This window comes from Triticum aestivum, chromosome 3A (genome assembly GCF_018294505.1).
Source record: "Triticum aestivum cultivar Chinese Spring chromosome 3A, IWGSC CS RefSeq v2.1, whole genome shotgun sequence".
Taxonomy (NCBI): Eukaryota; Viridiplantae; Streptophyta; class Magnoliopsida; order Poales; family Poaceae; genus Triticum; species Triticum aestivum.
The window spans coordinates 490147685-490173277 of record NC_057800.1 but is presented as its reverse complement, the minus strand read 5'-3'; the positions used below and the strand labels follow the sequence as shown (position 1 = coordinate 490173277).

Below are 25593 nucleotides of genomic sequence, written 5' to 3'. Positions count from 1 at the left end.
GGTCCGTCGCGAAATGTTTTCCTTGTAATTTTTTTTCAGATTTTTCTGATACCGAAAATTTTGAAGTTTGAGTTTTGATTTTTCTAAAAGGCCGAGATCCAAAATGCCATCCTAGATGAGCCCTCTCTAGCTAAACAAATCCCCCTAAAAAAAACTAAACAAATCAATTCCGTGTTCGTTGTTTATATTCGTAGAGATACGAGGGGCAAATTGCGAAAAGGTAAAACTGGGTCACACCTTTTTCGCTTGTGCACGTCTTTCCATCGAAACCCTAGCAGCCGAGCTCTCCATCTAGCTCTCCCGATACGGCCCCGCCGCCTCGCTGAGCAGACTCCAAGCGGAGGCGAAGGCGAAGGCAGACGAAACTATCGCCCATGGATCTGCAGATCGTGGGACGGCACGCGTTGCTCTTTGACGACGACGCGGCGGCGGAGGTCGTAAACTCCGGCGGTTCCCTCGTCCCCTGGTCCGCCGCCGGCGCGGCCGATCTCCTCCTTGACCGCCACGACGTCCGCCACCTCCTCGACCGCGTCCCTCCTCGTCCAAACCGCGCCTACTCCGTGGCCCTCCTCTCCACCCCCTCTCCCGACGGCGTGTCCGAGGCCGAGCTTGACCGCGAGCGCTTCCTCGACCTCACCGCCGACGTCGGCACCGGAGACGCGTCTCCTTCAGGTATAAACCCCTCTACCCTCTGTGCTTATTGTATATGACGCTACTCTCTGGCGCCAACAGCTGTTTTTTTGTACCATTTTTATGTAATTGGACGCTGTTAGCGCAATTCTGCGGAATTTAGCATTCTGAGAGCGGTCTTGGGAAATGGAACCATCGTATCTTATAGAAGGTTGATGCCAAATAATGTTTTCTTTTCAAATGCCCCCATTTGCTATTGTCAGAAGAGAGTTGGTCTGTATGAGCTGAAATATGGGTGGCTCAGTTGGAGTAAATGTTGAATTTGGTACGCTATGACACTGAGATACTCCCTCCGTCCGCGAATAAGTGTACATGTAGCTTTTGTTCTTAAGTCAAAGTTCTAAAATTTTGACCAACTTTCTAGGGAAAAGTAGAAGTATTTATAGCACTAAATTAGTATCACTAGATCCGTTTTGAAATGTACTTTCATAATATACGAATTTGATGTCATATATGTTACTACTATTTTCTATGAAGTGGGTCAAAATTTTAAATTTTTGACTAAGAACAAAAGCTAGATGTACACTTATTCACGGACAGAGGGAGTATGTCCGGAGAAATATCTGTGAAATGCTAACATTGTAAAATAACTCGGTGGTCCCGTGCTATTGTTTGCCTGTAACAAAGTTAATATTGCATCTGTTGGGTTCCTATAGTAGCTGTACTGTCTACCACGTATACGAGCAACAGTAGTTGTTATAAAATTTTGCAGTTTTACCTAATGAAACTGGCACACGTGGCAAAGGCAGTGGTGCTAGTTGGACTCCTATTATATTTCTTGTCATATTGTTTTGTAAGTTTGCAGGAAGGATGCTTGATTTTATTTGATGAGCATCTTTAATCTGTTCAAAGTAAGGGAATTTTCTTCGATTTCTCCTGAGATGTATCTTTGGATCTGCATTTTTCTTTTTCACTCAATCTTAGTTTCTGTGTCTTGATTGTTATGTAACAATACCCAAACTGGCATGTTTTCTTTCTGCAGGAAACGGGACAGATACTGGGCAGGCCGGTTATAATGCCGTCGCTTTCTCATATGGGGGACCTGCTGGTTCTGATGATCCGAAGGATTCAGTCTCTTCTTATCGCCCATCTTTTCCTGTGCCAGAAAGCCTGTTGAATAAGCTGGTGAGTGTACAAAGCCTACTGTCTGCTCTCATCATATATGCATTCTGTCATATTATTTTTCCACTTCATACATTTTTATTAATCTTCTTCAGTTGATCCAGCAATAATTGTCCAAGGTGCATATGTTCTTCTAAGGATTAAATGTCTATTTCAGATGGTTGGAGCAGAGATGAAGTTCCTACTAGTGATCCACATTGTTTCCTTACGATCTATCTTGACGTAAGGAATAGGCAGGTGGGATTAGAATGATGTAAATGGTACATATAATAAAAGAAGAGAATACTGCAACGGGATAGCTGTTCTAAATTTTACTATGTTGTACCAGTTCTGTAGTACTCCAGTTGTGTTTAAGTTATATGGTTGCGATTTTCTGCTCTCATACCATTACTGAGACACTTTTCTTGTCATAATTTTTAATTTGCAGCCTCCCTCCGAGAAGGTGCATCAGATAATTGCAAGAACTGCTCTATTTGTCAGTGAGCATGGGGGACAATCAGAGATTGTGTTAAGGGTGAAGCAGGGAAGTAATCCAACATTTGGATTCTTGATGCCTGACCATCATCTCCACAGCTACTTCCGCTACATTGTTGATCATCCTCAGCTGTTGAAAGATGTCTCTGATGCTGACACCAATAAAGGCAACAAAATTGTTATGGGTGAGAGTGAGAATGCTGCCTCGTCAAGTGGAGCTTTATCATTGCTTGGGGCCGTCTACGAGTCTGGAGATGAGGATGAAGGCGTGCTTCCAGCTAGTTCAAAAGGCAAGGATCCTGGAAATGAAGCTTTGCATGACAATGTCCACAAAGGTTCATCATGCCTTGTACATGACAACGAAGTGAAAAAAGATCAGACAGTAACAATAGAAGCAGCCACTTTAGTAAAGGATAAGCCTATTTTTACCAAGAAGAACCCAACAATTGCTGGAAACAGCATTGTTGCTGCTCAGCGGGAGAAGGTTAAAGATGCCATGACAGTGTTAACCACTTCTACCAAGTCTGACAACTCTAAATTGGGTGTGTCTGACACAAAAGAAATGATACTGGAACCACCATCCTTTTTGAAGGGCACAATGGAGAAAATAGTCGAGTTTATTCTCAGGAACGGGAAGGAGTTTGAACAAAAGCTCATTGAGCAAGACAGGATGACAGGGAGGTTTCCATTTCTTCTCCCGTCTAATCCATATCACTCGTACTATCTCAAGATGCTTCAGGAAACCCAAGAGGTAATTTGGATCACACTCATCTTTTATTTTTTAGGACGTAATATTCGCATAACTTTCCCTTTCCTGACCCGTTCTATAGAAGTCAATTTTTTTAGACATTTGTCAGATAGTTTAATTGGGCTAAACATTTGCAATTTGTACCCCTTCCCTTCACATCCATATTTTGTGGAGTTCTATTTGACTAAACATTTGTCAGAATTCACACCATTAATTGGTTGTTTCATCATTCATGCTTTGTTTAAACGAGTGAGCTGTGAACCAATGGGCATGTTCGCTTAGAAGTTGCAGCAGCTGCCAATGCTGTAATGAAATAAATATAAGCTTTGGCCTAACATTCTTCAGTTTCTGATGTTTATTTTTTGTTTCCTTTCTTCTTCTTGATCACTCGCTTTTGTCCGGCTACTGCTTTGTCTTCCATTCTCTGTGACACACTGACACTTAAAAGTTTCGACGTCTTGTAGAATGAGTATTAAGTTATTTACCCATGCTTGAACTTCTGATTACCTTTCATGCTAAAATTGCCTGTTTTTTTTCTTAAGTGCACATGATGTCTTACACTTGATCTCTGAACTTCAGGTAAGTTCATGTGGACACTATATCAATCCTGATGCACAGTTTATTCTTATTTATTTAATTCCAATCGATACACAGATATTTTATTCAACTGTGTATATGATTTGATTGATGTCATGGTTTTCTTCTTAGTTTGGAAAGTTTTTTAAAATTCTGGTGCACTTCATTTTCCTTACACATGTGTTTTTGTAAACTATAAGTTGCGTTGGTCTGATTGTTTCTTCTATATGTGCTGTTTTATATTTTCTGTGGGATGTAATACCATCATCGGGTTTTAGTGGATATTCATCTTATATGCTTATATGGCCTGTTTATGCCAAGATTGCTTCTTTCCTTGGTCTTTACTCCTAAGTGCACATGATGTCTTACACTTGATCTCTGAACATCAGGTAAGTTCTTATGTGGACACTATGAATCACTGATGCACTGCCTTTTTCCTCTTTGTTCATATTTCCAGCCAAGTACCGAAGTATTTGGTTTAACTGTATTGCATCACTATGTTTTCTGGCATTGCCTATAAGCATCGATTTACGGTTTTCTTGTTATTTTCAAAGTTTAATACTGGCACTGTTTCTAAATTTCTAAGATACAAGACTTTGTTTTGATATCGTGGCTCGCACTAATGCAAATTGTAACCGCTCTTTACTGTGTTTCCTGAATTTGCTGTGCAGTTCAAGTCCCGTGGTGGTTCTTCAGAGCACAAAGACAGAAGGAGCTCTTCAGAGCGCCAAGACTGGAGGAGTTCTTCAGAGCGCAGAGACAGGAGGAGTTCAGAACGTAAAGACAGAAGATCTATGGATCGCAAAGATAGAAGTTCTTCAGACCTCCGAGACAGTGGCCACGACAAGGGGCGGGGAAGTGCTAACAAGGACTCAAGCACTTCTGATAGAAGCTCCGCGGAACCATCACAGAAGCAGCTTTCTGACAAACAAGGGGAGGGGAAGTTCCAGTTGGTCACTGATGGGGCCAAGAAGGAACTTCCTCGGACGGTCACTGCAGACGAAGCTGCTGCTATTGTTATGGCGGCTACTCGTGGACTGGGGCCTGCCAATCCTCAACCTAACACGCTAAAAGACACGAGTGACATTCGCCATATACAGGGCTCAGGTGCAGTGTCCAAACCTGCTTCAAATAGTGAGCCTGGCACATCAGTCACAAGTAGTGATCAGCTAAAGAAGGAAGGTATTGGAATTATCGATGATGATTGGATCACAAATACAATCGCAAAAGCAGTTGCTGTTGCCGCCTCTAAAGAGGCAGATTCTTCTGAAGCTTCCATGACAAATGAGCAGAAGCTGAAGGCTGAGAGGCTTCGGCGTGCAAAGATGTTCACTTCAATTATTAAGGGTGGTGGCAACAAGAGCGATCTGGTGACAAGTGAGATAACTAATGAATCTGCAAGGGCCGCTCCTGCTAATTCGAACCTCCCCGTGCCTCCAGAACCTTTAGCAACTGAACGGGAAGGTAGCTCTGTGCGTTTTGAACGGGAAGGTAGCTCTGTGCGTTTTGAACGTGAAGGTTCGAATATGATCAAGCAGGAGAAAGACTCTGATGACGAGCAGAACAGGGCACGCAAGTACAGAAAGCATCATCCAGAATCCGATGAGGACAAAGATTATTTGGAGGAGGAAAGTTATAAACACTCAAGGAAGAGGCATCGTTCGGAGCGTTCAAGAGGCCACAGTAAGGATGCACACAAACGTAAGCACAAGCAGCACTCCAAGGAAAGGGAGTATAGGCATGATCATAGCTCTTCGGAAGATGAGCTACGCAGTTCCAAGTCAAGGCATTGGCATAGGGACGATCATCACTACACTGAAGATGACGAGCATAGGAGGCACCGGAGGAGCCATCGCTCTGGTTCCAAAAGGAAACACAAGGATGACAGAGATCTCAACGAGCAAACTCTTGGCCGTCCTGAAGCCTCCCAAAACACGCCCGAGCACAGGCATGGATCAGAGCAGCCCCCTAGCGACACTGCTCAATCTTCGCAGGCGGCAACTCAGGTCCCAGATGAGCTGAAGGCGAAAATTAGGGCGATGCTATTAGAGACACTATAATACATTGTGTGATGTGATGTAACACTGTACTATCATGTTCTTTTACATTTGGCGCCTTATTTGTTACAGCCCAGTTCCTTTATTTTGTTCAAGCGTTTGTCTTGTTAAAATATCCCATTGCCTGGCACTGTGGTCTGCATTTATAGCGCATGCTTCCGTCTGCTGGCGAACACAGAAGTATTATAGCATAGCATGATTACTGCTAACCTTTTTGCCGTTTTCAAATGATACTCAGTCCCAAAATCTCTACTCCTAATGTCTCATTACGTAAGTTGTTCGTTCGTTTCCAGCCTTCCAACGATCTCCCCCACCAGGCGATCTTCCTCCCACCGATTTTTTCCTCCCTCCAAAAACCAAGACCGGTTTTCATTCATGCATCACCAGAACCACACGCCCCATGCCTAGAAAAACCAAATGAACCATTCCATCCTTCCATCGATCCCACCCTTCCATATAAAACACTAATCGTTCCATCATTCCCTTCCATATACCAGAGGGATCAAATCATATCGAATAAGCTTCCATAAACACCAATCTTTCCATCCTCCCCTCCCACGATTCTTTCCATACAGATGCTCCCTCCCGCATTCGTTTATTTCCTTCCAATTATACCAGGATTTTTTTCCAGCTTCTGTTCCTCAAAAAATTTCTCACGATCAAGGCCCCTGCCCTTCCTTATCTACCCACAAATCTCGTGCCCCTCTCCCAGGTTAGGTTCCGGAGCCGGGTCGTCGCCGCGGAGTACGTCGATGCGGAGCCGGAGGGCGCGGCGGACCGGTGGGAGAGGTGGAACGGCAACGGTGAGGCCTTCGGCGACGGCTCGGGCGTGTGGCGCCTCACTGTGGGCGACCGCGGCGCCGGCGAGCAGGAGCCGGAGACGGAGGAGGTGCATGAGTCCGACTTCTTGATCCTCTGCATCGGCAGTTTCAGCGGCGTGCCCAACATCCCAGCGGTGTCCCCAGGCCCGGAGGCGTTCCGCGGGCGGGTGCTCCACTGCATGGAGCTCTCCCACATGGCCGACGAGGACGCCGCCGCGCTGGTTAAGGGGAAGCGCATCACCGTCGTGGGGTCCGGCAAGTCAGCCTTCGAGATCGCCGCCGAGTGCGCCGACGCCAATGGCGCGGGGACGCCGTGCACGATGCTGTGCCAGAACCCTCATTGGCTGCTACCATCGGGTACCTCTACATGAACCAAAGAACGCATTTTATTCTAACTGTTAGTCTGCTATATCCACGAGCTCACTGACGCCAGACCAGCAAGCAGCCCAGATTGAACGGCACTGAGCTCCAAATTCAACCGATTATATAATGCGCCACCCCCACATGATCCGCTACCATATCAATGATTGTGTATCTGTATTCATTTATCTACAAATCGTTGTACTGTTGTGCTTTTGTTAAGCAGATACATGCATGGCAGGGGGAAGTTGAGCGAGCATGGCAAAGCCAAAGATATCTTCCTTGGAGCTACCATTTAATTCATAAGATGTCAAGTAATAGCTTGAAGTTTAGGTGATAAAAATGCTAATATGATGATCAGGTCAGGTATAATATCACAGAAAATGTAAAAAAAATATCATTGGAGTTGTTTTCATTATAGTAATCAGAATGCTTTGTCTTGCACCATTATTTGTTGAACATCTTTATTTGTAGGATGTAGGCTGAGTTTCAGAAGATGAGAGTTGAAATGGCTGGAATGAGAACAAAAAAAATGGCAGCTTGGTCTTTACAATTGCAGTTTCAATTCCTTATTTGAGTCTAACTCAGGTGTTTCATAGACTTTTCGAAATATCTATTTTTGAACCTTACTGAAGTTGGCCTCTTACTGAGGAAAAAAGTCTATGAGTGGATCATCTGAAAAACAAGACGTTACAGTTCCTTAAAATTAAAAGTGAAATTGCTTGCCAAATACAGTAACAGGTAACTCCAATATTTGTTGGAATGAGATAACGTATGCCAGGTGAATATTTGTAGAGTTACCTGTTAGGGTTCTGTTTAGTCTGTTATGTTTCCCTCTAATTTTTTTTATTGCTTAGCTAGGGTAGATATTTTTAGTCTGTTATGTTTTCCTTGATTTTAATTTTTTTGCTTAGCTAGGTTAGATATTTGTTTCCAGGTGTTACAACATGGCTTAGCACCTACTACATCAACGTTTCTCTGCTCCAATTCTTACCGTCCCACATCTCAAAGAATTTGTGTGGTAGTCCCTATCATGAAAAAAAGTAGAACAATTTCTAGCTTTCATATGCATTTGTTTATGCTGTAATGTTTAAGAATGAAGCATTGATCAAGGCCCCACAAAGGTGATGTAGTGATATCGTGATGTTCTATACGCTAATTGGATGCAGGTGACATGTCTCTCCTTTTCAATTTCTCTTATCGCAGGTTTGATCGGATGGAATTCACACACTTGGATCGAAGGATTTGTGATGTGAGTATATTTGTTCAGAAATACACATTTAAATTTGGTTAGTTTCTCCACACACACACACACACACACACACACACACACACACACACACACACATGCATAGAACTTTAGCATGTTCTTTTCTTCACGTAATTGTGTTAATAACAGGTAAATCATAATTTTGTGTACTGATGGATGCATAACATAATACGAGTACTTGTTACTTGAGTTTTGTTGACATTCCTTCTCCATGATGTTGTCCTGTCTTAAGTTGAGTTAGGTCAGTGGGTTAGAATATTAGTTGCATACCAGCAAAAATAAAAATCTTATTTGCACATCCATTATAACAGAGCATGTCAATATGCCAATATGTATAAAAGAAAACTCTTGGTCTGGTGGTACGGTATTTGTGTTGCTCCATTTGTTATGATTAATTCTGTTTGAAAAAAAGCATATGTTAATTTCAAGTTTTGAACTAAGCGTTACAGATATAATAATGGGCATGGACAAACTTAAACGTCAAGATTTTTTTAAAGAATGTCAAGAATTAATAGCAAACTATCGGCCAGTTACCAACGCAACAATATATTATATTTTGGATTGACAAAATTATTTATTTTGAGCATGCCTGCAATTCTAATATCCATATGCTGAAATTTTATACTCGCTAAAACTTTAAACCTTCAATATTCTTCTGCATGTTTGCTTGGAATTATACTGGTCCATTAGAGCATCTTAGTTCTCATAAAATACAATATTTATTTACTAGATATCTATTGATGGTATTCCTATATGTATGCAGATCATTAGTTGTCACATTGAATGGGTATGATCTACAAATTTGATCTGGGAATGAATGGCTATGTACTGGTTATGCTGATAGGATGATAAAGGTTCAGTGTATAGCCTGCATTCCTGTCTTGCAAGTTTAAGTTGAATTCATGTAGTAGTTATCACAACATGTATTGGCACTATTAATTTCTTAGAGTCTTGTCTTTACAGGTGTCTGCAATTTCTGTTGTTTTATGCATGTATTTGTATGATGCAATATGTTCCAGTTTTGGGAATCTTGTTGGACTTAGTTGGACAACTATTGTGATGTTGATGCACAAATACCATAATTTACTATTATCCGAATTGCTTTAGGCAAGGAAGAAGGTGGATGGAGCGCCGAGGAACATGATAAGGAAGGGGTCGGATGAGAGAGGAGAGAAGAGTAGGGTGAAGGACGAGATGGAGGGAAAGAGGGACAAGGACATGGTGAACGGAGTTTCTTGAGGCGGAGGGTGGGGGCTTCTCGGAGGAGGAGATGTTGGACTTCTCCTTGTCCTAGCTTGTTGCTGCCTTGCTGGGTAGGGGCCAGTCTGTCCTCATGAGGTTGTTGTAAATTCCTCACCGAGACTTCAGTGATGCTGGGACAACTCAAGCATGAAATGTTATGGTAGTTTGTTTGGGAAATTGTAAATTCTTGTGCATGTGTGGTAGAGTACATTGGAAAATAAGGTCGGGCAGTGGGAGGATTTGTCAACCAGTTTCATACTCTTATTATAATTGGGGGTTAGGTTAGCATTTTGTACAGCAGCTCACGTCTAAAAGAAAATTTTAAGGTGCTGGCTTGTTATCCCATTTTTCATTAGCACATTGAACCAAATGCAAGTGCAAGCTTATTTTCGTTAAGTTTGCTCTTTCATTGTTCCCGGTTCTCCTTTTGCTAGGACGACAGTTTATGGAATATTTACTAGCTATATTTTGAATGGGAGTTGGTGGTCAGCAGTGGCGGTGGTGTCACATGTTCTCATTTGAAAAATGGATGATAGTAATCATATAGAATTGGAAGCGTCTCAAAGTAATTTTTATGTAGCTTTGTTCCTATATCCAGAACTGTCTTTGTAGGAAAATATTACTGATCAGGATTAAAATCCATTACAAAAATCATCTGATAAATATTTACTAATTTTAATATACGAGGTAGATTTGAGGGACGAGAGATTAGAGCAATATCACGCCCACGACAAGGCCGGGGGACAGGGCGGGTGTATATGATGCCTCGACCTCTTGTGTAGGGCGGCTTAGATACAATGGAGGCGGTGTAATATGCATGAACGGCACGAGGAATCTCAAGGTACATGTTTAACTTGATCAGTGTTGATGCACTTCAATATTTATGTGTTGCAACATGTACGGGCAATGACCCAGGAGACATCGGATCCGCTTTCTTAACTCCGGAGGTGTCACGAGTGGCACATGCCTCCTCCCCTTTGATGGCGGTGGTGGATCGACACAAACATGGGGGGAGGGATCGGAGCGGGGCGGTTGGCAGGGACTCCTTGGCTGTCCTTTGGGAAGTACGTTGTGAAGGAGAGAGGGCGCCATGGCGAAGATGAGGTGGGTGTATCCCTATTTTAAAGGAGAGGACTCCAGCGAAAAATGTCCCGCTACAGCGGGAAACCGAGCCGGAAAAGGTGGGTCCAGCATACAAAAGGGAAGGATGCGTCGTGGGGTGGGTTTTTTGTGTTGGGACCGCGTGTTGTAGATAACATGGCAGATAGTCCGGATAACCACATTTCTCCATCACATATGGGCTGGATTTGGGGAAGCCCGGATTGTCCATACGGTTGAATTTTGGGGAGCTCGTTGAGCACCTGTTTGATATCCGAACATACCCGGACGTATGAGGGAGAAATGAACTTCGACCTTGAAGACCGCCCTTAGCCCGTAGCAACGTACGGGCATTCTATTAGTGTAATATACTTTTTGACACTACGATAATTTTGGGCCAGAGGGAGTATATGTTGCTTGAAGTAGTTATATCTCTTTAGCTGCGAAACATTACCACTTTTCAGGATTGAAGGACATCAGACATAGTTTCAAGTTGTTGCAATCTCAAACGTAGTCTGCTTCTATCTGAACACCATATCCAGCGTGTTTGTTTTGTTCGTATGCTAACGGCACCAGATCGAATACTGATTTTGTTCCAACCCAGCACTCGGTATTTATTTTGTGCCGATCCTACAGTACAATACTACCTGAAAAGGAAAAGAAAAAGAAAAAGAGAAACGCTTATTATTTAAGCCATTGCTCGATTTGTTGCCAAAGTTTTGCTAGTACAATACCTGCGCTAGCTCTACAACAACTCAAAACCCTACTACGTAGCGTCCAGCGCTACCGGGCATGGCCATGGCGGCGGAACCGGACGAGCACGACTTTGTCAGCCTCCTCCCCGACGAGATCCTGGGCACCATCATCTCCCTCCTGCCCACGGACGACGGCGCGCGCACCACCACCCTCTCCCGCCGCTGGCGCCACCTCTGGCGCTCCTCCCCGCTCAACCTCGACGACTGCGACATCATCAGGAATAGGCGCTGGGATTACCTCCTCTCCTGCCCCTCCGACCGCCGTGGCCTCAACGTCAACCGCCTCCGCAAGGGTGAGCGCCAGCTTATCGCCGTCTCTCCAAGATCCTATCCAAGCACCAGGGCTCCATCAGCGACATCCACGACACGCTCGGCGGCTGGCTCACGTCCCCCGCCCTCACCAACCTCGAGGAGATCGAGATCATCAGCTGCAGCTACAGAGGCCAAGATCCGCTGCCGCTGCCCGTGATCCGCTTCGCGCAGACCGTCCGGGCCGCCACCTTCGACTTCTGCCGCTTCCCTGAGCAGGCTCCCCATGCTCTCATCTTTCGGCAACTGAAAAGGCTCGTCCTCCATCACGTGACCGTCCCCAACGACGACCTCCAAGGCGTGCTCTCCGGCTGCCCTGTGCTCGAGAGCCTTGTGATTGACATTGACGTTGACCTTAGACCTGATATTGTCCGGGTGCTGATCAACTCACCGTCTCTCAGGATCATCCAGAATGGCTACACAGTTCAAGTAGTCATCGAGAATGCCCCTCGGCTGGAAAGACTCATCACAGCTCGGAACTTTCGTAGTTCCTATTACAGTTACAACCCGATGTTCGTCCTGTTACCCCACGCACGAAAATTGGAGATCTTGGACTCATTCAGAAACTTCAGGGAAGTGGTTCTCGAAAGCTTCAGAACAACTATGCGCAACGTGAGGGTTTTGGTTCTCAAGGCTTGTGAACCTGATCTTGATGAAGTTATCGACTTGCTGAGATGCTTCCCTTACCTGACGAAACTGTACATCACGTCTTCTCTGCGGAAGTGTTCGAGAAACGATGGACATGGTTACAACCCGCAAGATCCTATCACATGCCTTGAGCTCCATCTCACAGAGGTGGTGCTCAAGCGCTACGAGGGCAAGCAGCCGGATGTGAATTTTGCCAAGTTCTTTGTGCTGAATGCTAAAGTGCTCGAGTCAATGAAGTTTGGTGTCCACGACAGTTGCAACGATAAATGGATAGCTAATCAGCACCAGCTCCTACGTCTGGATAGTAGGGCTTCTGGAGATGCACAAATTGATTTCAGATCTGATCTTACTTGTGATGATTTTGTTTGCTATGATGTTCTCTCCGTGCCTGATCCCTTGGGTATCAGAAAGTCTTGTGAATATTGTTCACGAGGCTGACCAGGTTGCGGACCTTGTATTAGATTTTCTTGCCCGTCCTATTTTGGTGCAAACATGCCTATCGTGTATAATTTTTTAAATCTTCTATGAGTGCAGCTATTGTGTCATTCCATATCTCTTCATCGAATAAAGAAGCTAATTTTAAGATAATGTTTAATTTTTTGAATCTTCTATTAGTGCAGCTGTTGTGTCCTTCCATATCTGTTCATCAAATAAAGAAGCTAATTTTAAGATAATGTAGTTCCATGAGTTTGCGTCTTTGATACCAGAGCATCTCCCAATACTCATAAAGTGTCTTGCTAATACTCCATGTGTTCCATGTCAGTCTCCCTGATATTATAGCATAGCATCCCAAATGGTCGAGTACATAATTGTTCTAAACATCCATGTTGGAGAGAGATACCACATTAGCAAGGATGCTATCATGGAAGACATTGAACTAGTATCATATATTATTCCTTCGGTAGTAGTTGCATTGGACCCAACACTAAATTTCAGAAATCTGGAAAGGGTATTTTAGTACCTTTTGCTAACCCTTGTCAACTGAAAGTTGTTGATTATGCACTGTCGGCCTGTCACGTGAACACGCAGGCTGCTTTGGCTTTGCAAACAAACATAAACGAACACGGACTTGTTGTAAAAGGTGTCTCAATGTCGCATAATGTCTTGATAACAGGGGGTGGAAAGCAGATGAAGAACAAGTTTGTGAATGTGTGATTTTTTTTGTTGGTATTTGCATTCACACGGTTGCCGCCTTCGCATACCCACCATTGGTGGAGAGTGTATCCTGTGCACCAAGAGTTGTGCTACCGGTACACCAAACATCAAAACTTATGTTATGACTTCTAAAAACAATTAAGTATGTTATGACTTGTACCACGTTGTGTTTCTAGGAGAGCGAACTTATGGTGGCGGAGCACCTCAGTGCTCTGAATCACAAATCGTGCAACCTGGCATTGGGATAGTAATGTACTAGCTCACTGTCCCAGTTAGCTCCTCGTAGGCATAGGTGGCGGCGTAGGTGTAGTTGTTTGGTACACATGTTAGATTGTGGTTTAGGTGTTTGTAAACGGGGGCCGTCTTGTTCATGTGATATGGCACAGTCGAATGGAGCAAGTTGTTTGCACGTCTTGATGTGACCAAAGAATTCATATTTTTTACTTGTACCACGCTGCATTTCTAAGAGAGCGAACTTATGGTGGCCGAGCACCTCGGTGTTCCGTTAGCTACTGCAAGTAAACATTTGTCAGAATTCACACCATTAATCGGTCATTTCATCATTCATGCTTTGTTTAAACGAGTTAGTTGTGAACCACTGGGCATGTTCACTTAAAGTTGCAGCAGCCACCAATGCTATAATAACTTGATACGTATAAGCTTTGGTCTAATGTTCTTCAATTTCTGTGGTTTATTTTTTGTTTCCTTTGTTCTTCTGGATCACTCGCTTTTGTCTGGCTAATGTATTAAGTTATTTACCCATTTTTGGACTTCTAAATACTTTTCATGCTAAAATTGCTTGTTTTTTTATTTCTTAAGTGCACATGATGTCTTACACTTGATCTCTGAACTTCAGGTAAGTTTGTGTGGACACTATATCAGTCCTGATGCACAGTTTATTCTTATTTATTCAATTCCAATCGATACACATATATTTTCTTCGATTTTGTATATGATTTGATTGATGTCATGGTTTTCTTCTTAGTTTGGAAAGTTTTTTAAAATTCTGGCTCATTTTCCTTATACAAGTGTTTTTGTAAACTATAAGTTTGCTTTAGTCTGATTGTTTCTTTTATATGTGCTGTTATATATTTTCTGTCGAATGTATACCATCGGGTTTTAATGAATATTCATCTTATATGCTTATGGCCTGTTTATGCCAATATTGCTTTTTTCTTTGGTCTTAATTTTCAAGTGCACATGATGTCTTACACTTGATCTCTGAATTCAGGTAAGTTCTTATGTGGACAGTATGAATCACTGATGCACTGCCTTTTCCCTTTTTATTCATATTTCCAGCCAAGTACTGAAGTATTTGGTTTAACTGTATTGCGTCACTATGTTTTCTGGCATTTCCTATATGCGTTGATTTATTGTTTTCTTGTTACTTTGAATAGTCTAATACTGTAACTGTTTCTAAATTTCTAAGGTGCAAGACTTTGTTTGGATATCGTGGCTCTGGCATTGGCACCAACGCAAATTGTAACCGCACTCTACTGCGCTTGCTGAATTTTCTGTGCAGTCCAAATCCCGCGGTGGTTCTTCAGATCACAAAGACAGAAGGAGCTCTTCAGAGCGCCAAGACAGGAGGAGTTCTTCAGAGCGCAGAGACAGGAGTTCAGAACGTAAAGACAGAAGGTCTATGGAGCGCAAAGATAGCAGTTCTTCAGACCTCCAAGACGGTGGCCTTGACAAGGGTCGGGGAGGTGCTAACAAGGATTCAGTACTTCTGGTAGAAGCTCTGCAGAACCATCACAGAAGCAGCTTTCTGACAAACAAGCAACTCAGGCCCCAGATGAGCTCAAGGCGAAAATTAGGGCGATGCTATTAGAGACACTGTAATACACTGTGCGATGTGATGTACTATCATGTTCTCTTCCATTCAGCGCTTTATTTGTTGTTACAGTCCAGTTCCTTGTTTGTCATTAAAATCATATTCTGGCACTGTGGTCTGCATTTATAGCTGCTACTTAACGGACACAAGCATATAGCATAGCATGATTACTGCTGATCTTTTAACTGTTTCCAAATGATTTATCTTACTCTTGAAGTGGTCCATATATATCTTTGACTCTTTAGCTGCCAACTTCGGATAGTGTCAAGAAAAACTTCATCACTTTTCAGGATTGAAGGACATCAGGAGTAAAGCTTGATGATCAGTTGATGTGAATCCAGTGTGCTTGGGGGTGCAGATTGGTGACTTGAACCACTTGACCAAGTTTCCTGAGGAAAATGTTGCACCGTTAACAATGTTAGCCGAGGACAGCAAATTTTACTGAAAAGCATTTTCACTTGCCGGTAAATTAGGGACTACCAGACATAGTTTTAAGTTGTTAGGGCATGTACAATGGTTGATAAGATAGTCTTATCTTAAATTTTGCATGTAATTTAGAGATGACAAAAAAGAAAGTCTACAATGGGTCATCTCTTAGCCTTATCTTCAATAATTAGCAATTCCTAAAAACATGGTGAGACATATTGTGCTAAGAGATCATCTCTTGTCTCTTAAATAAGAGAAGACAAGTCTTTTTCTTATGAGCTCTCTCTCCTCCACCTCAACATTTTTTTGCGGGGAAAAAGGAATTCTCATTACTCAAGGAGGCTTCTCAGCGAGAGCCAGGTTTACAACAAAATTCATCCCGGCAGTAAGCCAGACTGCTGTGCGCGGAGTGCTACGGCCATAGGCGACCAGCTCATGACTAATCCCGTTCTGCAGATGGCTACAAAGAGTAAAAGAGATCTCCCTAGCATCGCTTCGAGCCAACCTACGAATCTCCTCTATAAGTGCACGATGTGATGACCTATCCATCTCGCGTGCTGTAATCATCGACACCGCCTCCGCGCTATCCACCTCAACCAGAATAGGTAAGATCGGTGCAAGGCCAGCTCCAAGCCTTCTCTGCACGCTGCTAGCTCCGCCTCTAAAGCGTTGTCGCATGTACGTAGCTCCCTACATGCGCTGTAGATGATCTCGCCTCTGTCATCACGCAGGATCATACCTCCTCCCGCCGCACCTGTGGCCGCTATGTAGCTCCCATCCGTATTCAACTTAACCCAGCCCGGCTGGGGCGGTACCCAGTGTGCGCGCACCTTGGGCGCCGTACTTTCTGGAGTGCGTGGTGGTGAAGGCAGGACCACCATCTTCCCTTTCTATAGGTTACCATCAGGACGTTGCCGTATGCACAAGAGTGAGTTGATGTATCCGTGCAAAAAGCGTCGAGAGGCTTCGGCAGTGGGCGGCGCCTTGTCGTGTGTGATCTCATTCCGAATATGCCATACTCTCCACATGGTCATGAGCACCACCAGTCTCGCCGTCTCATCCAAGGGGTCCAGCAGTGAAAAGATCCACTCTGGCCCAATGTTGACGATGGCCTCCACCTTGGGGATGTTCCAGTCCAAGGCCATAACTCGCCAGAGCTCTCTTGCCAGGGGACACCTGCAAAGCGCATGGAATCCATCCTCGCGTTCAACACCACATAAGGGGCAAATGTCAGTAAGCTCGAGGTGTCGCGAGGCTTTATTGGCCCAAGTAGCGAGTGAGTTGGTGACGACTCTCCAAGCGAACACGCGTACCTTAGGAGGAGCAGGGCACCCCATATGATCTTCCAGATGGCGCGACGACCATCCGGTGCCCTGCTCGTGGCGGAAGCCGAAGGACGCTCGCGCTCGTCCATGGCCAGGCGGTAGGCGGACCGAACGGTGAAGATACCGTTAGTCTTCGGTGCCCATGCAATAATATCCTCGGTGACGCGGATCGACGTACGGATACTGGTGATGACGTCGACATCCGCAGGGAGAAAGTAGCGGCGGAGCAGGTCCATGCGCCAGGACCCCTCGTCATCCAGGAGCTCCGCCACCCTCCTTAGGCGGCACGTACCCTGCAGGGATATGGGTTGGCGTGATGGCTCCCTAGACAGCCACCGGTCTCGCCAAATGCGGATGTCCTGCCCGCCCCTGACGCGCCATATGACGCCCTTTTTCAAGAGCTCGAGCCCGTGCTGAATCGCCTGCCCTTACGATCTTAAACGTAGTTATCCTAAAAAAGAGCGTTGTTAGAGAAACCCAGCGTGTTTGTTTTGTTCGTAAGCGAACGACCAAACCTGGGCGTCCAAGTCCATCGCGTGCCAATAAACTTGACCGTCAATAAAAAAAATAACATTGACCATAATAAATCCATATCATGGAAAATCTACAACCCCTGCGCTAGCGCTAGCGCTACAACAACTCAAAACCCTACGAGCGTCCAGCGCTACCGGGCATGGCCATGGCGGCGGAACCGGACGAGAAGGATTTTATCAGCCTCCTCCCCGACGAGATCTTAGGCACCATCATCTCCCTCCTGCCCACGGACGACGGCGCGCGCACCACCGCCCTCTCCCGTCGCTGGCGCCACCTCTGGCGCTCCTCCCCGCTCAACCTCGACGACTACGACATCAGCGGCAATAGGCGTGGCCTCAACGTCAACCGCCTCGGCCTCGGCAAGAATAGGCCCCAGCTTATCTCCGTCATCTCCAAGATCCTGTCCAGGCACCAGGGTTCCGTCCGCCGCCTCTCCCTCCGCCACGACTACTACTACATCAGCGACATTCACGACACGCTCCGCGGCTGGCTCACGTCCCCCGCCCTCAGCAACCTCGAGGAGATCCAGATCATCAGCTACAGCTACAGCTACAGAGGCCAGGATCCGCTGCCGCTGCCGCTGACAATGAGCAGCTTCGCGCCGACCGTCCGGGCCGCCACCTTCGTCCTCTGCCGCTTCCCCGAGCAGGCGCCCCATGCGCTCATCTTTCGGCAACTTAAAAGACTCGCCCTCCATGACGTGACCGTCCCCGATGACGACCTCCAAGGCGTGCTCTCTAACTGCCCTGTGCTCGAGAGCCTTCTGATTGACATTGACGTTCGCCGTACACCTGACATTGTCCGGGTGCTGATCAACTCACCGTCTCTCAGGATCATCGAGAATGGCTACAGAGTTCAAGTAGTCATCGAGAATGCCCCTCGGCTGGAAAGAATCGTCACATCTCGGGACTTTCGTAGTTCCTATTACACTTATTACACCCCGATGTTCTTCTGGGTACCCCACGCACGGAAATTGGAGATCTTGGACTCATTCAGAAAATCCAGAAAAGTGGTTCTGGAAAGCTTCAGAACAACTATGCGCGACGTGAGGGTTTTGATTCTCAAGGCTTGTGAACCTGATCTCGATGATGTTATCGACTTGCTGAGATGCTTCCCATACCTCACGAAACTTTACATAACGACTTCTCTGCGGAAGTGTGAGAAAAATGATGGACACGGTTATAACCCGCAAGATCCTATCACATGCCTTGAGCTCCATCTCACAGAGGTGGTGCTGAAGCGCTACCAGGGCAAGCAGTCGGATGTGGATTTTGCCAAGTTCTTTGTGGTGAATGCTAAAGTGCTCGAGTCAATGAAGTTTGGAGTCCACGACAGTTGCACCGATAAATGGATAGCTAATCAGCGCAGGCGCCTACATCTGGATAGAAGGGCCTCTCGAGACGCTCAAATTGATTTTAGATCCGATCTTACTTGTGATGATTTTGCTTGCTACGATGTTCTCTCCGTGCCTGATCCCTTCGGCATCAGAAGGTCTTGTGCATATTGTTCACAAGGCTGACCAGGTTGGTGATCTTGTATGAGATTTTTTTTTTGAGGGAGATTTTCTTGCCCGTCCTATTTTGGTGCAAACATGCATGGCAATACGTCTATCGTATGTAGTTTTATGGATCTTCTATTAGTACAACTATTATGTCCTTCTATATCCATTCATTTCATTGAATAAAGAAGCTAATTTTAAGATAGGCTTCAGTTGGTGCCTCTTTGATACAAGAGCATCTCCTGAACTCATAAGCTGTCATTCTAATACTCCATGTGTATTGGAGATCAGGAGATGAGGCGTGATCATTGAATACAAGAGCATCTCCTGATCTTCATAGTGATCATTGAATTGGTATTTACGGCAACAAATACACAGAAATTGATCATTTAATTGGTATTCACGGCAACAAGTGCACAAAAACTGATCATCTAATTGGTATTCACGGGAACAAGTTCAGATGCAAGCGCTGCATCCACATCTCACAAAATAATACTCTGTCACTGACTGTACATTCTAATCTCCACGCCCACACGACAGGCAACGTCGATGTAAACGACAGTGAACATTGCAGATGGAAATCAAATTTAGCTCTGTGTTATCCCCAAAACACACTCGTGCTTCTTTTCTGCTGACCAATTAATGGAATAGCTCTGCTAATTGATTTTTAGAGGAAACAAAAACGGTTTGCTACTGAATGAACCTGAAATAGTTTTATTTACTTGCCTGTCGTTGTTTCCTTTTCTCCTGGTGGATTGCTATTTGCTAGCTAATTTTTGAAGGATTGCTAATTTTGTGGGTGATGTCTTGTTGGCCAGGCATTATCATTTTGAACGCTGTCGTTTTTCCTTTTATTTTTATTTTTGAAACGTTTGGTTGGGAGGGGAAAGCATTGCTGAAGTTTGAACTCGGTAGCAAGTTGTTCGAGTATCTTAGCATATACCTGAATAGCTTGTAAATTACTTCACATTTGTTGTCCCGAAGGATGCTTTGGACTCATCTCAGCATTTAATCCACTGTTTGTTTGAAGAATAGCAATATCTTTTAGCATAATCTTAAAGAAAGAGCGAGCTTCAGGAAACAATAGAAGTACCTATTACTCAGGAAAATTATATTTAGCCCATGAGGTAAAAGGCCACATGAGTAAAAGTATCAGTGGTCTGCAATTGCTTTGGCGAGTCAAATTAACAGGTCTAGTTTGCATTACTGCTCTCAACTAATACAAAATTTGGTACATCGATGGTGACTACATGATCAATTACTTACAGAAGATGAATGAAATAAAGTCAACTGTATTTTGGAAATTTTGTTTATATATAGAAATACAGAACTCACATCATGTACACTTTCATCAGTAAGTAAGAGTTCTTTCATAAATCAATGATCTTGGTAGTCAGCATGGGATTCTTTTGTCCAAAAATCAGCATAGGATTGGCTGAAAATTAGCACAGGTTATACAAATACAATAGAATGCAAGCACCCTGATTAATAGAATACTGCAGTTGGCTGAATGCATGAGGAATAGAACACCTTGAAATGCATCTGAGCTTTTTGGGTATATGCTTCATTCCCATATGATGGTTCCAAATTAGAAATACGCACGGGTCAAGGAAGCATGCTGTTCTCAGTTAAATGTTGGTTGCTCCAGTCACTTTTGAAAAAACTGGTTACCCTGCACCATGAACGAATCCAATGAGTGCGCACCTAAAACAAAGCAGTTGACACATATTGGTTTAGTTACAGGATTAAGAAATTATGTGTGCACCTTAAATGTAAATTTCGTATATGAAATATCAATCTGAAGCCCATGCGTGAGGATGGAGAGCGCCGGGAAATGGGGGAGGCGGGGCGTGGGCAGTGGGGTCTCTGGTGCGGCGATTCGTCCGCGTGGGAACCAGAACAAAGGAGAGAGAGGGAGGGGTCCCATCACCATGAAATCAATTGACCCATGCTGACCCGGTCAAAACTGACGGCTCAATCTAAAATCGGACCCCTCAATCAACTCTCCCAGGGCTTTCACCCCTAGTGATTCAAGAGATGTTGCTTTTCTTTAAAAAAAATTCTACATCATGTAATTCAGAGTAATGCTAGAGCTATGGTGAAACTAATTACGTATTTAATGGACTGGATTAGGTGGAGAATTATGATTGGAGGTAGGGGAGGGAGAGTCCACCCCCATGAAATTCAGGATGAAGGAAATAATTATTTAGAAGTTTTTGTAAAATGAGCGTAGCTCGCCCGCACGTCTAGGATTATTGTGTAATTCGTGTGCCACAATTAGGTCTATGCTATCTTGACCCCTAAATGTTGGTCGCATGGTAAGGTTGCCCGCACCCTTTGAGGAGTGAGTGTAGGTCATGTCCTCATCCATGATGAGTTGAGTGCTCTTTTGTGGTCTTGTGCCCCTTGAGTTGTAATTTCTCGTTGATAGTTTTTGGTTTTTGTTACCTCTACCATTAGTGACATTGTAATCGTCGACAAAGACACACACTTATGTGTGTATTCGAGAAAAGTATATTGAATGATACCAGTCATGGGATATAGTTGGTTTGTTGGGTTTCTAGAATCCAGAAGTCCATGAATTATGAAGAGAACAAAATATCATTATTAAAATATAAGAACATCAATTTTTGTACTGTTTGTTTGTCTAAGCCAGGTGCATCAGTGGTTCCTAATATATATTTTTCCCAACCCGCTATGACACAACTGTTATTCACCAACTATACTATATTTGTTTTCGTTTTCAAAAGGGAAGGAAAAGACTCCTAGCCTCTACAAAAACACAACAATAATTTTAGGCGACTTATACGCGCCGGCGCGCCGGCCCAATGATTTCGGCCGGTCGAGCCAGAACCGTCGGATGCGATCCAGGTGGGCCATTGGATTGCACGGAAAAACGGTTTGCCCCCGACTTCTCCTTCCTCTCGCTAGTCCCGCATAATGCGCAACTCCATGAATGCACGACGTCGTGCTCTGTCGCCTCCGGTCGCAGCACTGCGCTGCCTGCCGCCCGCCCTCGCCGGCGTCCTGCTCGTCGCCGCCGGTTACCGCCCTCACCGACATCGATCACCTCATGCGTTTTCTTGCCTCCGTGGATGCAGCAACGTGTGCCCGGGGTTGCAGGCTTGTAGATTTGCTGGCGACACCGGCAACTCCAGTGCCCGACGGCCACGCTCCGGTGGCGACGGCTCGTTGGACAGAACGCCTCGACGGCGAGCTTACAAAAAAGATGCATCTCTCCTCGGGTTGCCGGTAGCAGCAAAATTAACCACTGGTCATAGCAAAAACAAGTGCTGGTTCCAACAAAAAAAACATTGTAGTATCTTCGTCTCGCCCACCCCGGTCACCGGTCGTAGCTTTCCCCCTCGCAAGTCGCCAGTTGAAGCTTTTCGCACATACGATTGTAGCTTTCTTTGTCAATGGTTGCAACTTTTTCTGATTGCGTAGTGTCTGGTTGTAGCTTTCTCTTTCAATGGTTGGAGCTTTTTTCATCTACGGTCGAAGCTTTCCTATTAATGGTTGCAACTATTTTCTTTTTGAGTGGCTCTTGGTTAAAAGTTTCTCTATCATTCCAGTTGAAGCTTTTTTCATCCAAGGTTGTAGCATTTTATGCGAACGGTTGTAGCTTCCCACGATGGCGCTGACTGCTTGCAGCTTTCTCTGTATCCGGTTGAAGCTTTTCAGGAAGGGTTTGAAGCTTTTTTTGTCAGCGGTTGCAGCACGAGGGTATCTGATGGTTCTGCAGTGCCTCCGGCAACATCCATCGCCGTTGCTTCGTCTCGCGCCCTCGCCTCCAACCCCCATTACCGCCAGTCTGGGGAAGTGGTCTCACATGCTGGGTTGCAGCACCCCATTGGTCATCATCAAAGCATGTAGCACGGTGTGGCTGGTTCCAGCGGCTATGGTGTCGACTGCAGCAAAAATTGTGGCCGTCTCCCGTATGGTTTGAAGGTGATGAACAGCGGCCATTGGCACGCGATCGGCTACGCAACAACTAGAGGGACCAAAGCTTGCATGGTTAGTGATGGAAAAAGAATGTGCCACTTGCTCAGGGAAGAAGGCGATGGGAGGGAGGAGACGAACGAAGAAGACGATGGGTGGGAAGGAAAAAAACGAGTGGCGGAGGTCATGCCTGAAGCGATAAGGTTTGACTTGTTCACGATAGATGCATACTCACACGATCTATTGCCATACAACGAGTCACGTGCGTCCGGCGGAACCGTTCCCCCGGCGCACTGGTGGGAAACGTTTCCCATAATTTTATTAAAAAGATGCCAAGAAGCAAGACAAAACACTTCGGTTGCCAAAAGGAAAATAAAAATCAGGAGACCATCTTCTTTAGCAGACTGCTTAGACCAAATCCAACAATAAATACAACATTGGTTCCAACACACAACACATCACTCCGAAAACAATGCGTTCAAGAAAGGCCCCCTTCCTCACCCCCCTCTCTTGCGTATGCCGATGTTGTCTATTCCAACCAAACATGACATTAATGGGATTATCATCCCAAAGCACCTTCAACAAAGTCACAACAACCTACACTGAGATATTGTCTAATGAAGCCTGAAGGCGATATCGTGGAATTTCACCCAATGAAAGCACACTTCCTCTTCAATCCGCCGCTATCTCGGCAAAAAAGAATACCCCATTCTTGTTGTCCAACCTTTCTACGAGCGATGCTTACACTTGCCTTGGTCAGCTCTTGGCACGAGGAACGCACTATAGGCTCGCTCACGCCGTAGCAGAACACGTCGAAATGGAATATCACTAGCGATGGATCAGTACTTGAAATGAAGCACTTGTGCCCAAATCCATGTGTGGATGACTGTCACCGCCACCTGTCTTGGGCCTGTGATAAGACGCGTCATCAAGTTGGGCCACGTCATAACCCCCGTTGCTGCATCTAGGCACCAACACCACTAGGCCATGCCACTAGCCGCTAGTTGAGGGTTGCACCGATCATTGATGGCTCAAGAACCGCTCGAGTAGGAGATAAGTGGGCTCTAACCACTGACATCCGCCACAGGGTAAACCATCACATATCACGCCTCCCTGACGGGTTCTACCGTAGAGCCCAACAACAGACAATAACTCCCCCTTCTGCTCGCCGGAACACAGATTAAGGGCTTACCACCATGGTCGATCGTGTGGTTCGGAGCCACGGTTCCACACTGGATACACAAGCTCGAGCACCACACCGATGACCATGCCACCCCCATGCGAGATGGTCGATGACTGCACCATCTTCCCACAAGAACACTAACGGTATTAGAAGTCTCATTGCCAGGCTTCACAGGTTGCAACATGGGCTTCGTGGCGTCTTTCTCATACGACAACAAGGAGGCAGTGAGAGGGGGGGGGGAATGTGGCGTCATGCTAGAGTTTCTATCTCATGGGTTGCCGGCTAGCTAGAGACGCCACAGGACACGCTAGGATCAATTGGTGAACGAATGATCATGATCATTCAATGCACTCTCTGGATGAAAACCCAACACATATCTTGTTGCCGAAAATACCTTTTGATAGTTCTATTTTAGCTCACGTTTGCATAGTTATGAGGAATGAAAATTTAAATGCATCTTCATCATAAACATTTTCTTCAGGACACCCGAGTAGCTCCTAGGGGGCCAGTCGGGAGAAACCTAGTTGATGTCCCCACCTTCTCCCCTCCCCACTCACCTCACAGCCATAGGAGGAAGTGTGTAGGAAAAAACATGCCTGGTTGATGGGGGGTGGCGGGCTCATCTCCTTGTGCTACAGGAGTTCTAGTCCTCCTGGCTAGAGTGTTGCAGCGGACCTAAATGGCGCATACGTCGGTGACCCCAGGACATCTCGATAGTGGCCATGTCACAACGGGTGTGAGGGTAGTGCGGTGATTGGTCGCGGCTTCAACGATGGCGACAGTGATCTATGATGAAGGCTTTCTGTTCAATAAATTGCGCCGACAATGAACATTCTTGGTTCCCCATTTCCCGGCAACAACGAAGACACATTTTCTCAGGCCCTGTAGGGAGGCAATTTGCAATTTTCTTGGTTGCACGTGCATCGGTTATTTTTCTCCCGACGATGTGACCCCAGGCTGGCAACTATCTTTACCGAGTGCAAGGTCGGCGAAGTTTTAGCCTCCATATTGGAGGTTCCCCGTGACGCGGTCTGGTGATTGGATGTCTCCTTATTGTTGCAGAGGTTTGCGGTGCTCGACATGGTCCAAGATGTCATCTAGCAACTCAACTTCTGCCTGCTGCGTGGGTTGTCTCTTGTCCGAGATTCCCCATGTGTCCAAACTAAATTGGCTCTCTGCAGGCTGCCTCGACTCTTAACTGCATAATTTTTGCTGGAGATGGTGGTCGGTGGACATCCTTACGCATTGCTTGGCATCATGTGTTGCGTCCACGTCAAGACTTTTTGTCTGCACGCGGTTGTGCATGATGGATCGGCGGGTGATTGCAAGGCATGGCAATGTCAGCTAGGGGGTGTTCTTTGGTTGTTGCTTGATGAAGCTGGTCTACTGGTTGCATTTTATTTTTCTATTTTAATAATTTGGTTGTGTACATGCTAGATGTCCTAAGTAACTCTTAAGATCACGTTCATGTAAAGATCGGGTAATTGATATCCTTTCCTTTTCCTTGGTAATTGATATTATTATAT

The 25593-nt window shown here is 45.2% G+C and overlaps 2 protein-coding genes and 4 non-coding genes across 8 annotated transcripts; all 6 read left to right on the top strand.

Annotated features, from left to right (window-relative positions):
* The first annotated feature begins 226 nt into the window (after positions 1 to 226).
* Positions 227 to 5752, top strand: LOC123061788 (NKAP family protein UM04995). 3 transcript variants are annotated; one of them, XM_044485054.1, is made up of 5 exons: positions 691 to 1541; positions 1673 to 1815; positions 1917 to 2049; positions 2240 to 3037; positions 4282 to 5752. In XM_044485054.1, exons 3-5 carry the CDS (start codon positions 1957 to 1959, stop codon positions 5668 to 5670), a joined length of 2280 nt encoding a protein of 759 aa, XP_044340989.1. In that variant the 5' UTR covers positions 691 to 1541; positions 1673 to 1815; positions 1917 to 1956; the 3' UTR covers positions 5671 to 5752. The 3 variants fall into 3 exon arrangements, with proteins under 3 accessions (XP_044340987.1, XP_044340989.1, XP_044340988.1); XM_044485053.1 differs by having other exon boundaries at positions 1908 to 2049; XM_044485052.1 differs by lacking the exons at positions 691 to 1541; positions 1917 to 2049 and adding an exon at positions 227 to 672.
* LOC123063914 (small nucleolar RNA snoR101) lies at positions 3587 to 3649 on the top strand. Its single transcript, XR_006430612.1, has one exon. It is a non-coding gene; the product is annotated as a small nucleolar RNA snoR101 (small nucleolar RNA).
* LOC123063913 (small nucleolar RNA snoR101) lies at positions 3973 to 4036 on the top strand. Its single transcript, XR_006430611.1, has one exon. It is a non-coding gene; the product is annotated as a small nucleolar RNA snoR101 (small nucleolar RNA).
* Positions 5753 to 5819: 67 nt separating the features above from the next.
* LOC123056956 (putative flavin-containing monooxygenase 2) lies at positions 5820 to 9442 on the top strand. Its single transcript, XM_044480162.1, has 3 exons — positions 5820 to 5847; positions 6189 to 8100; positions 9226 to 9442. Exons 1-2 carry the CDS (start codon positions 5820 to 5822, stop codon positions 6857 to 6859), a joined length of 699 nt encoding a protein of 232 aa, XP_044336097.1. The 3' UTR covers positions 6860 to 8100; positions 9226 to 9442.
* A 4712-nt stretch (positions 9443 to 14154) lies between these two features.
* On the top strand, positions 14155 to 14217 carry LOC123063916 (small nucleolar RNA snoR101). The gene has a single exon (XR_006430614.1). It is a non-coding gene; the product is annotated as a small nucleolar RNA snoR101 (small nucleolar RNA).
* A 313-nt stretch (positions 14218 to 14530) lies between these two features.
* On the top strand, positions 14531 to 14593 carry LOC123063915 (small nucleolar RNA snoR101). The gene has a single exon (XR_006430613.1). It is a non-coding gene; the product is annotated as a small nucleolar RNA snoR101 (small nucleolar RNA).
* Positions 14594 to 25593: the final 11000 nt, after the last annotated feature.

What these genes read in the sequence shown, in the direction of transcription:
- LOC123061788 (XM_044485052.1), top strand. Translation starts at nt 375, where the DNA reads ATGGATCTGCAGATCGTGGGACGGCACGCGTTGCTCTTTGACGACGAC. An exon ending in AAAGCCTGTTGAATAAGCTG is followed by an intron (nt 1,816 to 2,239) that starts GTGAGTGTACAA and finishes TTTAATTTGCAG; the next exon opens with CCTCCCTCCGAGAAGGTGCA. An exon ending in TGCTTCAGGAAACCCAAGAG is followed by an intron (nt 3,038 to 4,281) that starts GTAATTTGGATC and finishes TTTGCTGTGCAG; the next exon opens with TTCAAGTCCCGTGGTGGTTC.
- LOC123056956 (XM_044480162.1), top strand. Translation starts at nt 5,820, where the DNA reads ATGCTTCCGTCTGCTGGCGAACACAGAA. An exon ending in GTCTGCTGGCGAACACAGAA is followed by an intron (nt 5,848 to 6,188) that starts GTATTATAGCAT and finishes ATATCGAATAAG; the next exon opens with CTTCCATAAACACCAATCTT.